The sequence below is a fragment of the Rana temporaria genome, chromosome 1, assembly GCF_905171775.1.
Source record: "Rana temporaria chromosome 1, aRanTem1.1, whole genome shotgun sequence".
NCBI lineage: Eukaryota > Metazoa > Chordata > Amphibia > Anura > Ranidae > Rana > Rana temporaria.
The window spans coordinates 560,981,155-560,997,615 of record NC_053489.1 but is presented as its reverse complement, the minus strand read 5'-3'; the positions used below and the strand labels follow the sequence as shown (position 1 = coordinate 560,997,615).

The window sequence follows — 16,461 nt, the reverse complement described above, 5'->3', positions numbered from 1 at the left end:
TGTAAAAAGATCAAAATGCAATGATGTGTTGAGCTATTACAGATGCGGCCTATCTTTATCAATCTGAAATCACGAAAGTATGAGCAGTTTTTTTTTGCCTGTGACTTTGTTCTAAGGCTCCATTGACACTAGTGTTTTCTTATGCTCTTAGAAGCTAATATTTTTTCCATCTCCTAGAAAGTAATAATGTTATACTAATGTGTCCATGCACACTATTTTTCTGCTCCCAAACGCTAAGCTTGAATAATGCTTCTAGAATAAAATATTTTTTTTGTAGAGTTTTTGGGCAGAAAAAAATGCGAAACACTTCTAAACGCTACTAAAACGACTAGAACGGCTTCTTTCTGGTACAATATTTTTATTAAAATATATATAAAAAAAAGAGGAAAAACAGACAACAAGTTCCCACGCAGGGAATATGGACATAAAACATAAGTATACACAAAAGCACATAATAGAATATATACTATTAAAAGGAACTAATTATAAATTACCACCGTCTCCCCAGCCAGGGAAGGGGGGCAGTGCGTTATGCCTGAGCCAGAAGACCCAGGGGCCAAGGCAGGTAAAAGGGGGAGGGGGCGGAGTTATCCGCAAAACGGGGGAGGAAAAAAAAAACGAAAAAAAAAAACAAACAACAAAACTAAACAAAGAAAACAACCAAAAAATAAATAAAAACATGCACAGCAGAGGGAGAAAGAGAGGGGAAGAATAGAGCAGAGCAGTGAGGAAAAGCTCAGAAACAAAGAAAAAGGAAGAACCCTCAGGCTGGAAGTAAGGACAAATTAAATTTAGAGCCCCAGACTAGACGGGTGCAAACTAGGGGGTGTATAGGACCACCGCGGGGCCCATACCTTAAGAAATTTAGCATGAGAGTCATGGAGGACGCTAGACATCTTTTCATGGATCGTAAGAGTCGTCGGGGTATTCTTGAACTCTGGAAATGAAACAGAAGGTTTTTTCCAGGCCCTCGCTATTGTCCGCTTGGCAGCGATAAATAGGTATGTGGCTAATTTCTGCTGGTGAGAGAAGAGGCCCGGGATTGGGCAATGGAGTAATGCATATTTGGCGTCCTTACGGAAGGGGACATGAAATAGGGAGGATAGAACGGCTTCTTTCAAGTGTTTTTGTTTTCTTATTGCACTGTAAACACGCTAATAAAATGCTAACACGCCTAAAAGCTTCTAAAACTTACCAAAATGCTACTACTAGCCAGCACAAAAATGCTATTGTCAGCATTTTTCATCAATTCTTCTTTTTTTTGCTAGTGTGCATGGAGCCTAAATGTTCCTCTTTCCTAGTTCAGAAAGCTGGGAGTTAAATGTGTTGGTCATCATCCTACTCACTTTTAAAATACACTTTAAAACAAAGGATGTTCATTCTGGCTGATCCAAGTTTGCTTTAACTTTGAAAGAGGAAACTGAGCCAAAACCTATTTCCCTCGCACTTGGCTGCAATGTTAGTACATCAACTTATGCCAACAAATCTACAGTAAATAACTGCAACAAGCACATCCATGTTACATTTGTAGTAGTGTGCATTGTCTGCTACACTGTCCAATAAAGCTGCCCATACACTAGTAGAATTTTTGTTTGTTTTTGAAACATTCCTTCAATTTTGTAATGTTTATAGGATAGGGTCAAAGCTATGTTCATTTTCAAAAGTAACAATGAAAATGTCTGTAGGAGCAGGAAGGCAAATTCCCAAACAATGGAAATCCTAACTGTGAATGTGTTTTTGTGGGGGAAAAATCATCCAAAATATTGTACACATCAGCAGGGCATTTTTGCACAGAGATTAGGTGCAGAAACTCTTACCCTACTCACTACCCACCCCTGCCCTCAGGATGCAGGGCTCAGGAGTGTGTAATACAAAGTGTAAGGCAGAGTTCGTCAAAATCCGGGCTCCAGGTCACAATTAGCGGCCTGGGGAAAGAAGCCGCAAAGCCGCGGCCGGTAATTAAGGCCGCGGCTTTGCAGCCTTCTGCAGGCCTATGCTTCCTTCATTGATCTGACGCCATCTTGTTGTGGCATGACAAGACAACCAGCAATGCTAACGGAGCTTCCCCTGTGGTTTCACTGCCATCTCCTTCCCTCTAATTAGAAACCCCCAAACATATATATAATCATTTTTTATTCTAACAACCTAGAAAATAAAATGGCGGTCGTTGCAATACTTTATTTTACACCGTATTTGCGCAGCAGTCTTGCAAGCGCTCTTTTTTGGTAAAAAAGACACTTTATTCCAATTAAAAAATAAGACAACAGTAAAGTTAGCCCAATTTCTTTTATATTGTGAAAGACTAGCTGAATACCCGGCGTTGCCCGGTCTTCCTATCTTAACCTTTTGGGGAGGAAAATCATAGGAATATAAATATACCCATCTTTTATATAAGGGTGTAGGTAAGGGTTAATTTAACTGTCATATATTTTTATTTGGCATATAAGTAATATGTGTACCAGGTATTATTGAAATATCTCCAGGCGTACAGAAGTTACGTGGGAACATACATTTCCCATTGATTTGCATGGGACTTTAAACAAAAACCCCGACCCTCAGAAATGGGGGTAGTTAAGGGATAAATTAACTATCCTATAGTTTAAGTGGACATATAAGTAACATGTGACCAAGTGTTATCGAAATATCTACAGCCGTTTGGAAGTTATGAAGTAACATGCATTTCCCATAGAGTTGAATGGGACTTTAAAGAAAAACCCCGACCATGGCAAATGGGGGTGGGTAAGGGTTAAACCACCTATCCTATGTTTGTTGCTGACTTATAAGTAACATGTGTGCCAAGTTTCATGTTAATATCTTTAGCCGTTTGGACGTGATGCTGGAACATACATACATACATACATACACACACACACACACACACACACACACACACACGTTGAGTTTTATATATATAGATAATGTGACGCTGAGTAAATTTATACACAACATGTCACGCTTCAAAATTGCTTCCGCTCGTGGAATGGCGACAAACTTTTACTCTTTAAAACCTCCATAGGCGATGTTTAAAAAATTCTACAGGTTGCATGTTTTAAGTTACAAGGGAGGTCTAGGGCTAGAATTATTTCTCTCGCTCTACCAATCGCGGCAATATTTTACATGTGTCGTTTGGACACCGCTTTCATATGCGGGCGCTACTCACATATGCGTTCGCTTCTGCGCGCAAGCTCGGCGGGACAGGGTGCGTTTCTGGCTCCTAACTTTTTTAGCTGTCTCCTAGATTCCAAGCAAATTTGTCAACCCCTGGTGTAAGGTTCAGAACTGTATATTGTAGAGGACACAAGGCTTAGGAGTAACACAGGCCAGCCAGTGTACAACCACCCCCCCCCCCCCCCCCAGAATCCCCCTGTACAGAGCTCACCCCAATTGCTTCCCCCCGATTTAAAGCTCTTCTCCCAAATACCCTCACAGTACAGAGCGCTCTCCCCAAATTATCCCCCTCACCCAGTACAAGGTTCTCCTGTCAACATCCTTCCCTCCCCCAGTACAGAGCCCCCTTCCCAACCTCCTCCAGTACACTGCTCTCCCTCCAACAGCTCCATCTCTCTAGTAAAAAGCTCTCCTTTCAACACAATATACATCCCCAACAAAAGCCTCTCTAGTACAGAGCTACCCATCAACAACCCCCCCAATGAATGCACATATTTTAGAAGGTTAAAAAATATATATATATATTTTTTTCCACACTGCAGTCTGTAAAGCATCACACCCACAATCCTCAGATGATGGATTTAATGTTAAGATCATGCAGACTCTCAGTACACTGTATGTATCTCCGATATGGGCAGGCAGTTACTGAATTGCGGGTGGAATATGTAACCTGTTCCAAAGGTAAACTTATCCTTTAAGGGCTTTTGACTGAAATTGTTTAAATCAATGATGGCAAGAAAGAAAGTTCCAAGTAAGAATTTTCATAGGAACTTCCATACAAGATTCTACTAAAGTAATGCCAACTTAAGACTGAGCAAACCTCTCTTTTTGGCTTTTAATTTGACAACAGGTGTACGTCACACTTATTTTCCCCAGCTGGTATTCAAGTTATTCTAAATATTTCAGTCTGTACCTCAAGCTCTATGTAGTGACATCTCTAGCATATTTCCCCCTGCTTTAGACATATCATTGTACTAAAAGTGTTAAAGGGTTACAATTGCTTTACAAGCCATGTTGTAATTTCATGTTTTTAAAGCTTATGTTTCCTTTTCAGTCTACAGCCTTCTGTAATTTTCTGTAAAATTCAATGCAGTATGGTAACCTGGAGGCATTCTGTACAATATTGGTGTACAGAACAGCCCAAGAAATAACAACATTTCCTGCTTCTGTGATTGGCTCACTGTTTTTCCTGCGCCAAGATACAAGTCAAATTTCAGACACACCCTGTAATAGGTTTCAGTTCTGGTGACCCTCCCCAAAGGTTAAGTACTTCTAAAGGGATGCAGATACTTCAGCTTTTCTCATTAGGACACTGAGTGTGCACCAGCTAATTATTATGAATCAGGCTCTCCCGTTCAGAATTCGTCTTCAAAGGACAGGGTCAAACAAATGGCGATTTCTTCAGAGCAAAAAAAAGTAGGCGTCTGTTAGCAAGTTTGTTAAAATCCTTGCAATATACATAGATCACCCAGATGGGATTGTTTTTGCTCAGCCAAAACTCATAAGTCATAGTTTACGGATTTGACTACAGAAGGCTGAAATCGCACCGAATCTGAAAATCTCTTTCACTTTGTAATAATGATACCTTTGTTGGTTGAATGAAGGGGGGGGGGGCATTCTTCTGTAAACCTATAGAGGTTTTTGGCTTTGCTACCCCTGTCACTACACCGCTATTTTGGATTTGAAAATGTCATGGTAAAAATAGCATGGTATTTAAAGAGGGGGTTCACCCTAATAAAACATTTTTTTTTCTAGCATTAAATTAGGCATAGTAGCGCGAGCTACAGTATGCCTGTATTTATTTTTTTAGCCCCGTACTCGCTGTGCAATCGTATAGATAAGATTCCAACTCCCCGCGGGGAATGGGCGTTCCTATCCAGAGGGAGCATGATTGACGGCCGGCTATGGCGCGTCACGCTTCTCTGCAAATAGCCGAAATAGGACTTGGCGCTTCACGGCGCCTGCGCATAGTCTGTGCGCAGGCGCCGTGAAGAGCCGAGACCTACTCCGGCTATGTTCGGGGAGCGTGACGTGCCATAGCCGGCCGTCAATCATCCTCCCTCTGGATAGGAACGCCCATTCCCCGCGGGGAGTCGGAATCTTATCTATACGATTGCACAGTGAGTACGGGGCTAAAAAAATAAATACAGGCATACTGTAGCTCGCGCTACTATGCCTAATTTAATGCTAAAATGTTGGTAATGAGGGTGAACCACCGCTTTAAATTGACATATTTTGTAAGGCTATTTTATGCATACAAAATAGAATGTTTATTTAATCATGAGTTCTGTTATTGGCTATATGGAAAATATCATACTTGATACATATTTGTGTGTGAAAATATCAGCCATTCACATCAAAAGTGGACAGTAGAGTGACATTTTGTGGGCTATACAGAATTTTCAGTTCCTGTCTGGTAAAACTGTTGTCATCAGGACAGGAAGTGGGAGATAAATCCCTCTAACGAAGCTCTGTATAACATTAAAAATTTCAGTTGGCGTTCAAACCCTTCCCCAATAGAAAGAAGTGTTTTGGCTTGACTTCCTCTTTAACCACTGGCCGACCAGCTGCTGTCGTTATACGGCGGCAGGTCGGCACGATTCCGCGCACCGCCGTAGGTGTATGTCGGTCCCTTTTAAGTGGGATAGCAGGCACGCTGCATCGCAGGGGTGCCAAAGCTCGTGACCGCCGGCCGCGATGACCAACGGGCGCGAGCGATAGTGGGCACAAGAGACAGATCGTGAGGTCCTAATAGCTAGGAACCGCGATCTGTCATTTCCTCTAGGTCAGTCCCATCCCCCTACAGTTAGAAACACACTAGGAAACACAGTTAACGCCTTGATCGTCCCTAGTGTTAACCCCTTCCCTGCCAGTGAAATTTTTACAGCATAATGTCACAGTCCCGATAAAAATCGCAGATCGTCGCCATTACTAGTAAAAAAATAATAAAAATGCTATAAATCTATCCCCTATTTTGTAGATGCTATAACTTTTGCGCAAACCAATCAATATACGCTTATTGTGTGGTTTTTTTTTTATTACCAAAAATATGTAGAAGAATACATATTGGCCTAAACTAAGAAAAAATTTGCTTTGCATGCGTTCTTACATACAATGGAGGTCGGTGGGTGCCGTGTACCCTATGTCCGCCAGTGTAACAAAACGTCCTACACTCCACTTGAGTGCTTTCGTCATATACCGCTTCCTCCAGTCTGAATGTAGAGAGCCACATATTACAACCAAGGATAAGGCAGACAGACACAATGGAATACAACCACACCCCAAACGATCCCAGAAAATAGTCCAACAGCATGAGGCAGCACACAATATATACATATATACTACATTCCAGTGTGGCTGTACAGCGAGCCTGATGAGCACAGATCAGTCTGTGATTCTCAGTCACACTGTGCCCCTAACGGACGCAAGATGATTTACACATAGGAGGGGCCAGGGGGGAGCTGGACAAGGAGTTTCCAGTGCTCTCCAAGGTAACCTGGGTTCCGCAATTATCAGGCAGAGACACACAACTGCGATCCGCCTATGTAAACAAGGCAGATCGCCATTCTGACGGGGGTGGGATTGGGCAAAGGGATGGAATTTGTGTCCTTGCAAAGCAGGAAATGAATTCCATCTTTCCCCCCAGTAAAAGCACCTAACGCAGTTCACACAAACCCTGGCTAGGCACGCAGTGAAACCCTTTGATCGCCCCTGATGTATCATAGTTTTTAGATGCTATAACGTTTTCACAAACAAATCAATATATGCTTATTGAATTTTTTTTACCAAAAATATATAGCAGAATACATAATGGCCTAAATTTATGAAGACATTTTTATTAGAAAGAGTCGGCTGCATGCTTGTATTAGGTCGGTGCCTTGGAAAGTACCAAAGCCATTGGATTAGCATGACAGCCTGCCAACACAGAACAAAGCCTTGCAAGCCATTGCTTTTTAAGGAAGCAGAAATGTTCTTGGTTTAGATCTGAGGCCAAGACGTGCTAAGAAGGAGTTGCCACACACAGATGTAAGAATCCAAGCTTGTCCATGTATTTCCTGTCCTGAAGGTATGGGAACACCATAAAATCTATTTCTCTAATATTATAATTTAATGGCACCTAAGTGCTATAGATGACAATACATAGCCATGACAAGGGGAAAGTTGTCCAGATTTTTTAAATCTGTGCTAGCGGAGAATAAGAAATACATGCACAGAATGTTTGTTTTTTCATGGAATGTATAGATTGTGTAATAAACCAGTGTTCTGTCAGTCAGATATCACAAGGCAAAATACTGTATTTCTTCTTGAAAACTTGACATGTATATGTACAGTATATATTTCTACGCAAGAGCTATTTGTGCCATAGTTCATCCTGAGGTGTTTAAACAGAAAGAAAATGTAGTTTACATCCCATCTATATTTACTTTGTCAACAGGTTATGCTAATGAACTAAAAAGCAAAAACCACAGGTAAAATGTATGCATAGCATGTAAGCTGAGTTCTAGGCAGGTATTGACACTCATTCGTATTTAAAAATAAAAATGTTAATAAAAATTAAATGCAACCAATTTAAAGTGGAGGTTCACCCTATAAACAATTTCTAACACTACATCCAGCACCCTGCTGCATATAAAATGACACTGACCTTTATTTTTTTTCCCCCGTAGATATCGTTTAGCCGTGGAATTCACCGCGGCTTCCGGGTAGGGAATCCCGCGGGAGTGGGCGTTCCTATTGACATGCCAATCAATTGGCATGCTAAACGACGGCGCACACAGCGCGTGACGACTTCCTGAAAGGTCGGCTTGGCTCTATTCGGTGCCGGTGCGCAGGCGCTGAATAGAGCCGAGCCGACCCGAGCTTCCTTCGGGAAGTCGTAACGCGCTGTGTGCGCCGTCGTTTAGCATGTCAATTGATTGGCATGTCAATAGGAACGCCCACTCCCACGGGATTCCCTACCCGGAAGCCGCTGTGAATTCCACGGCTAAACGATATCTACGGGAAAAAAATAAATAAAGGTCAGTGTCATTTTATATGCAGCAGGGTGCTGGATGTAGTGTTAGAATTTTTTATAGGGTGAACCTCCACTTTAAATACCTATATTTTACTTTTATTTAAACCTGTACAGCATTGTTTACACCGGGGGTGGGATCAGCAGCACTTGCGGCCAATCAGATGTCCAGCATTCACATGTGCTGACAGAAGGAAGGGAGCACAGAGATGACCTCAGCAGCCTGTTGCTGCTCCTTCACTAGCCAGTGTCAGGCTGCTGGCAGGTGGTGACCTAGCTGTGTTGATTAACTGCAGCAGAAAAAAGTTAGGTTCTATTAGCTGGTTGTACTTTGGGGGGAGCTGTGTAAGGCTGGCCATACATTACATTTTTTTTTTTTTTTTTACCAATACAATATAATATGAGGTCAGAGGATCGCAAGTGTTTTTTTTTTACCCTTTATGGGAAAGCGCATATGACCCATCTGTTAATTCAGGGGTCCATTTAATGAGGATAGCTGTACATGTAGAAACACAAGTGGACACCCTTTGGGAATCTGTGTGCCCTGCTCCATGTGATTTTTCATATTTCTTTGTGTGCAATCAATTGTTATTCTTATTATATTTTATTGATGCTGGGATTTTATATGTTGTCCCTGAGTGTTCAGCTGCTTTTATTTATTATTTTTTATATATTGAGCATTGTCTGCGCTGATTAATTACCATTTAGTTACACCTGCTGATGCCAGGAAAATATCCACTCTGGCTGCCAACAGCCGGAACGGCAATATACTGTTTTTTTTGTTTTAGAAAGTTTAGAGACCCATGGTTTACCTTAAAGTTACAGCCAAAGTTATACAACATGTGTCTTTAAAATTGTCCTTTTTGTTATACTTTCTTCATGTCTGACTTGTAGGCGATTTCACTTTTTTCTCCGGTGCATCTACTTACATGTACAACCACACCTGTGTAGGGGGAATTAAAGGCTGTATAAGAAACGCTGCCCCGGGAGAGAATCATGAATTGGAACATCTCCTTTTTATTTTGAGCTGTTCCATTCACTTGAGATTGAAAATGCATGTGCTGTGCACCTACGTTTCTTATGCAGCCTTAACATTTTCACAGGACAAAGGCTAAACTTTTCTTTTGGGAGAACTGTTTATATTATTTGGCTCCATTCACACTTGAGCTGAGCATCTTCGGTCGTCTTTTGAGCATTTTTGTTTAGAAATTGTACAGGTGTTTTTATGCACGTTTTTGGCTTTAGTTTACTTTCTATATTAAGCCAATAGAAAGCCGTTATTTCAGGCCATCCATTTCAAGGCTGTTGAGGCCCAAACTTGCAATTTTGTCTTTTTTTTTTTTTGATCGACAAGATCAAACGTCACTACGCTCAGGACTACATGAACAGGCACCATTGAAAAATAAGAAAATGCTAGTGTTAGGGCTGAAACACTTTTGGGGAATCTTCAAATCGCACTTGAAATTGCTCAGGTGTGAACAGGATATGTGTTCATGTGATATTCACCCATGATTTCCCTACTTTGTCTACTACTTGTTATAAGCAGCCGTAGTGCAGTGTATGAGGGCACGCTGACTTATAGGCTTGGATATTATATATAAAAGTATTATCTTTGTTTGCTGTGAAGGTTAATAATCTAACTGGGTAGGCTGTGCCAGCAGTATGAACAGCATCTTTGTTCCAGGAAAGTGTTTCAAACTGTTATCAGTTTCAGCCAGCTCTGCATGGAGAGGCCGGATGTGAAGTTTTGCTTTCTCATTGTAAGATAAGCAAAGTCCACTAGAAATTTACTACACAGAGTGCAGTGTATTTTGCCATGTGTTTTATGAAAAGAGAGATATGCCATTAGTAATAGTTATCTTCACTTCAGCCTTTTATACATGATTCATCATTTCTGTTTTAATAAAGATAATAGTAAGTATGGGATGCTGTTTGCATCACTGCCAGTGTTTCTGCCTTTCTGTTAAAGGTTTGCTTTCATTAATGTAGTTGTGGCCATGGAAATATCTATTTTTATGTCTTTTAATTTCAGGAAATGAAAATATTCCAGATTCCATGGATGCATGCAGCACGTCATGGGTGGGATGTGGACAAAGATGCTCCTCTGTTCAGAAACTGGGCAATTCATACAGGTATTCAACGCACGTCAACATGACACTTAAAAGCATATTGCGTCTCAACTATTTAATCTTCCTTTGTTAATGGCTGAAATCATCAGCTCTTTGATGGGCATGTAATGACAATATCGTGTGAATAAAACTCGGACCAAATTTTTCTCATTCTCTTACTCAAGAGTCTGCTGCTTTTCACAGCAGTGTGGACCTGGATTATTATTATTAATTATGGGTGATGTTGGTAGGCTAGTTTTATTGGGCACAGCCCATTCTACATTTCAGAATGAAACGGACCAATGGCAAGACCGAATAGATTTAGTGTTGCAAGTTCCAAATGAATATAAAGCTAAAAATAAATAAAAAAAGGTCTTTAACACACTGTGGCTTTTTTTCAGAGTTTGGGTAGAATGCTGCCCTTACATTGCGTGCTCTTCTGCTTTAGTTACTAAATGGGCGTGCACGTGTATATCTAGAATTTACCCATCAATAAAATATGTATGTAGTTAGTTTTATTATTATTAATAATAATATTCAGGATTTATATAGCACCAACAGTTTGCGCAGCGCTTTGCAACTTGAGGGCAGACAGTACAGTTACAATGCAATTCAATACAGGAGGAATCGGAAGGCCCTGCTCTATATGTGAGTGTGTGTATATATTATGATTAAAGACCTCCAATGGATTGCCCATTATGTCCTCATACCCCCTTCACCAGACTGTATCAACATGACTTTGAAAGACTTCCATGGTTTGGTTTTACTGTACATATGGATAACTAGTCAGAAATTCTGAAAAGAACATAAGGCTTTTATCCTATTTCTTCATATGAAAACAGCAAATGACAAATACACAAGCTATAGTTTGACTTTTGCTGTTTTGTGCAATTAAAACATGGAATTGAGATACATTTACTGTCAATGCTGCTTGTGTTCATATGACACATCAAGTTGATTTTTTTTCTACTTAGAAGTTCAATAATGCATTAAATCCCATTTTAATTTTTTTTAAATGATTCAGAGATTCTTTCTCATGCCCAAGTCATTTGGTTCCCATTCTCCATACCTGCAGTTAAGACCCCCTGCTATAGATATTTTTATCTGATAATTTATATATGTTCTTGATTTATAGGGAAGTATCAGCCTGGTATAGATAAACCAGATCCAAAAACATGGAAGGCAAATTTTAGGTGTGCAATGAACTCATTACCGGATATAGAAGAAGTAAAAGACAAAAGTATGAAGAAAGGCAATAATGCCTTCAGGGTATACAGGATGATACCAATAGCAGAAAGACCTTCAAAGAGAGGTATGCTATGATCTTTTATTTGTGACTTTGGTGACCCATCATTCAATTTGTAGTGACAACACTTGTTTTGGGCTAGGTTTACAGGTTTTGCATTTCCCTGCAACCATGTTTATGTGGGCACATCAGCCCATTCATTTGAATGGGCTGCTGAAATGCAGGGAAAATGTCAGCAGGAAAAATTGCATGGTGCTTCGGCAAACAGCACTGCATTTTTCGGTCCATGGGTGGTGCCATTGAAGGGTTCATGGCACCCCCATGCCCCTGCTTAAAAGCAGGCAATTTTTGATGCGGGAACACGTGTGATTTACACACCACCTTGCACCTGCAATAGTGTGAACCTAGCCTTAGATACTTTTGAGTGTGTTAATGTATGATGCATAAAACAATAAAATTCTGTGTTCCACAGCAACCACCAAAATATTACATTTTATTGACTTGATTCCTGAGTGGTTACAAAAGTTACAGCTGTCTGCACATCATTATTATGCAAAGTTCTATAGCTCTCATCAATGTAACATTGCTCCTATTATAGACTGATCTAGAATAAGAGAGGAATCATTGTTCAATGTACTTTGTTTAGTAAAGGAGATTTCTCCTTCAGCAAAATCCTGAGGTGAGGTCGGTTTTGTGGGTTTAAATCGAATCTGTAACTGTGGGTCTATGTGGTGGCTCTAGCTATATTAAAATGATCAAAGCTGACAAAGGCCTTATGTACACAGCAATATGAAAATACAGCAATTGGTATAGAAGATCTTGCTGGCAAAAGCGTAGCATCCTCCATTGCTGGAAGCAAGTGGCTATTCCTGTCCAACTTCCTCCGTTGTCGGGACACAGGTGGCTTCTCAAGAAAGCTGCCTAGTAGGGTTGTCCCGATACCGATACCAAGCATTTCCCCGAGTACTTGTACTCGGGGAAAATGCTCCGATACTTTACCGATACCTGACTTTCCCTGTATCCTCCTCCAGTTCCCCCATCCATTCTGCTCTCTCCCTCCATGCTCCTGTGCCACCCCCCCCTCCGTGCCGCTGCCGTTCTGCTCTCCCCCCTCCGTGCCACTGCCGTTCTGCTCTCCCCCCTCCGTGCCGCTGCCGTTCTGCTCTCCCCCTCCGTGCTGCTGCTGTCCTCTGTTCTGCTCTCCCCCTCCATGCTCCATGTCCCCCTCTGTGCTGCTGCTTCCCCCCTCCGTGCTCTGTGTCCCCCTCCATGTCCTCCTCCACCCCCTCTGTCAGGATGGAGAGCGGTGGTAGGAGCCGCTAAACCTGGCTCCTACCTTTTCCGAATGAACAGTCGGTGATCACTGACTCTGTCAATTCATATGACTGAGCATCGTAAACTGTGTTTATGAATGGATAGGAGCCTCTGTCTCCTGTCCATTCATTTTTAGTGCAGCTGAGAAAAGGACTGGGGAATCTGTGTCCTTAGTCCCTCTCTCTGTTTCAAAGGTGAGATATCAGGGGTCTGTTATGACCCCTGATATCTCACCAAAGCCCCGCAACAGGGCTAAGAAAGAAAAATGGCAATAAATAATAAAAATAATTAATTGTAAAAAAATAATACATATTAAAAAAACACACTGACACATCCATTCCCCCCCCCCCCAAGAAAGCATTGTAAAAAAAAAATAGTGAAAAATGTAAATTGTAAAATAAAATAAAAATACTGACACAAAAAAAGTATCGGTAATCTGTATCGGCGAGTACTTGGGGAAAAAAAGTAACGGTACTTGTACTCGGTCTTAAAAAAAGTGGTATCGGGACAACCCTACTGCCTAGCATCCTCTGTTACTAGGATACAGGCAACTTCTGCCGCCTTGCGCCCTACTGTTGCTATGACAAAGTAAGCTCTTGTGCCGCAATAGAGTACCTTTGCACTTTATGCATGTAAACATTAGCACAAATGATAAAATATGTACATCGTACTTTACGGTTGCATATCTGAACTCAGCAGGTTTCCTGATAAGTATTGGTTATAGAACCTCTTTCAAGTTTGCACAATGTGTATTAGTTAAAGAACATCTTTCAAGTTAGCCTGCGTATGATCATTCATTTTGACTCATTTGTTCTTGTTTTAGATGTAAGGGCTGACTCTGGTCTTACCAGCTTTTAACAAAGCCCTTGCACACTGTAAAGAAATCCCCATGGCATAACTTGAATGCGCAGTATGGGAAATCTAGTCACTTTTTTGCTTATCAATCATTGCAGCACAGCATTTGAATGGCAGGATCAGCATTCAGAGCATTTTCAGGCATAGTTTTATAGCATCGCAACAACCTTATATGCTTGCTGTTTTGTTTTGTTTTTTTGTTATAACTTCTCTTATTACTTATTAGCTCAGTGAGTTTCACAATCCTCACTTTCATTTCCTACTACCATATGTGAATTTTGTGTTTTCCCTACAATCACATGGAATGCTCTGTTTTGGGTGGACAGGCTCTGTTTTAAAGAATTTGTCTGGGAAAATCTTATTTAGGATTGTCACTCTGCCATACTCGATTCTCCGTATATTACTATGAATGATCCAACAGGCAAGTGTGTTAGATTGGAGCTGGCACCCATAGCATTACTTCACTTGGTAACAAATTGTTATCTTGGCTCAGCTTTGTCTATAAATAGGATTCCTTAAAGGAGTTGGAAAGGAAAAAAAAATATTTGCCTAAAATTAATGTCTGCAAGGTAGACTGACAGAATAGTGTAATGATTCTGTTAAAAAACGAGTAAATACCCATTAAATTTCTTCATCTATATCACCTCTGGCGTTCTAGTTTCTGTTCTCTCATTCACTTCCTGGTTTGCGGCGCTCGTTCATGTAAGAACTACATTTCCCAGTATGAATTGCGGCACGCCCAGTAATTCACACCTCCTTGAAGTCTCTAACACGTAGAGAGCGCCCTGCCGCAAAGATGTAGTTCCCAGGAGGGGGTGAGCACGTCACTGACCACCACAGTAAATCCTCCCTTCACGGTGGTGAGTAACAATCAGACAAGCAGGAAGTGAACAGAACAGAGAAGAAATAGAGCAACTTCTGAGCAAAAACAAACAATGAGGAAGTGAAAAGAGGAATGTCTGCAGGTAAAGGATGCTTATTATGAAAAAAAAAAAATTCCTTTACAACCCCTTTAAGTTTCATAAGAAAGAATCCCTTTGTAGATTGTTTAGGAAGAAGTGCAATACACCTACTGCAGGTAGTCCCCGCATTGGATTACGTCGGAGGAAACAATACCGACCTGCCAGGCTTTTATAACCTCTTAACACAACTAACAGCCAGAATGGGAGACTGTTATCTAATGTTTGTAAGGACTTTAACATAACTATGGCCAGTAAAGATCTTTATTTGCATATGTACTCATATTTACAGTGTATTACACCAGTGTATTCACTACAATATATGTGCAGGACAGATGGAGAAAGACTTATTGTGTAACACTTCTTATGGAAATTACTTAGTCTGACATGGACACAAATAATTACCTAATGAAATCTAGTTTGAGGTTGCTAGCTTAGAAAATAAGACTGCCCTGCATGCAGATTAGCATACTGTTATGATACAGGTTATGCTTCCTAATATCTAAACTCATTTCTGTTTTGCTTTCCCTTTCAGGAAAAAGAGCAAAAGAAGAAAAAATAAAACAAGAGAAGGTTTGGATTTTTATCTCATACTGCCTGCAATAACATAAAGTGGAACTAAATTCTGAGCACTACAAACTGAAAACACTATTTAACCTCCCTGGCGGTATTCCCGAGTGTGGCTCGGGGTTACATTTCAGTACCATTAGCGGTAACCCCCAAGCCACACTTGGGATTGCATCTCAGGATCCTGGTCCAGGTAACTTACCTTGTCACCAGGATCCTGCGATGTCCCTCCACTGTGTCTGTGGGCTGTGTCTTCCGCCTGATGCCTCCTATGTGCCAGGCTCTGTTCCCTGCGAGCATTGCGGCGGAGCCTGGTAGCAAATTCAAAAAGTACAAAATTCATAACACATACAGTACACTGTAATCTTACAGATTACATTACTGTATGAAATAATTTCACATCCCTTTCTTTTCCTAGTGCTTTGTCCAATGCCCTGCATGCCGTTTTATATTGTGTGTGTGTGTGTGTGTGTGTGTGTGTATGTATGTGTGTATATACAGTTTTTTTTCTGCCTGGAAACTTGAGATTGTCCATAGCAACCAAAAAGTGTCCCTTTTACGTCAAAAGTGGTTTTAGACAGCTAGAAAACAGTGATAATAAAGTGGAACACTTGCAGAATTGAGCTATAGTGAATCGTGGGGAAATTAATTTTATTATTATTATTATTATTATTATATTATTATTATTTTTTTATAGTTATTATGTTTTATGATTTTTCTGCTTCAAATTTTATCATAACCGGGATGTCTACTAGACTCTTGTTTGGACAGATTTAAGTGTTATTTCTAAGAATTACAGGCCTATAATATGAAAAGGCCAAATTTATATGCAAAACAATGTACCGCTTTGAGACGCAAAAAATCTGACATCATACCGTCAGGGTGGTTAAAGTGGAATACCAGGCTACTACTAACTATGTTTAAACCTGATCCCACCCTCCCTTCTAAATGGGATATGAACTACCCTGTGAATGGAAGATGCTTATAATTACCTATAATTGGAGCGCTCCAGCCCAGTCACCTGATCTCCCTAGTGGTTGGCTTTAGGGGTCTTGCATCCCAGTCATATTTGTTTTTGGGGTTGTTTTTGACTTATGCAAAGAGAGATCACACAATGGCACATTCCTGAATGGAGAATGGTGTGGCGGCTTGTCCATATAGTCATTTAACCAGAATAACCAAGATATTAGAGGCTTTATTAGATATTTGTCAGGCCAACAATAATAAGGAATA

The 16,461-nt window shown here is 40.7% G+C and overlaps 1 protein-coding gene across 4 annotated transcripts in view; it reads left to right on the top strand.

The window, feature by feature from the left end:
• Positions 1–16,461, top strand: part of LOC120921409 (interferon regulatory factor 2-like) — a 91,914-nt gene that overhangs the window by 51,350 nt on the left and 24,103 nt on the right. For 3 of the 4 annotated variants that reach the window (XM_040333987.1, XM_040333989.1, XM_040333986.1), the window contains exons 3-5: positions 10,212–10,311; positions 11,423–11,599; positions 15,197–15,234. In XM_040333987.1, the coding sequence (XP_040189921.1) occupies positions 10,212–10,311; positions 11,423–11,599; positions 15,197–15,234 (315 nt within the window). Of the gene's footprint in view, positions 1–9,800; positions 10,094–10,211; positions 10,312–11,422; positions 11,600–15,196; positions 15,235–16,461 lie in introns of those variants that run through there. The other variant, XM_040333990.1, reaches the window with a different exon arrangement.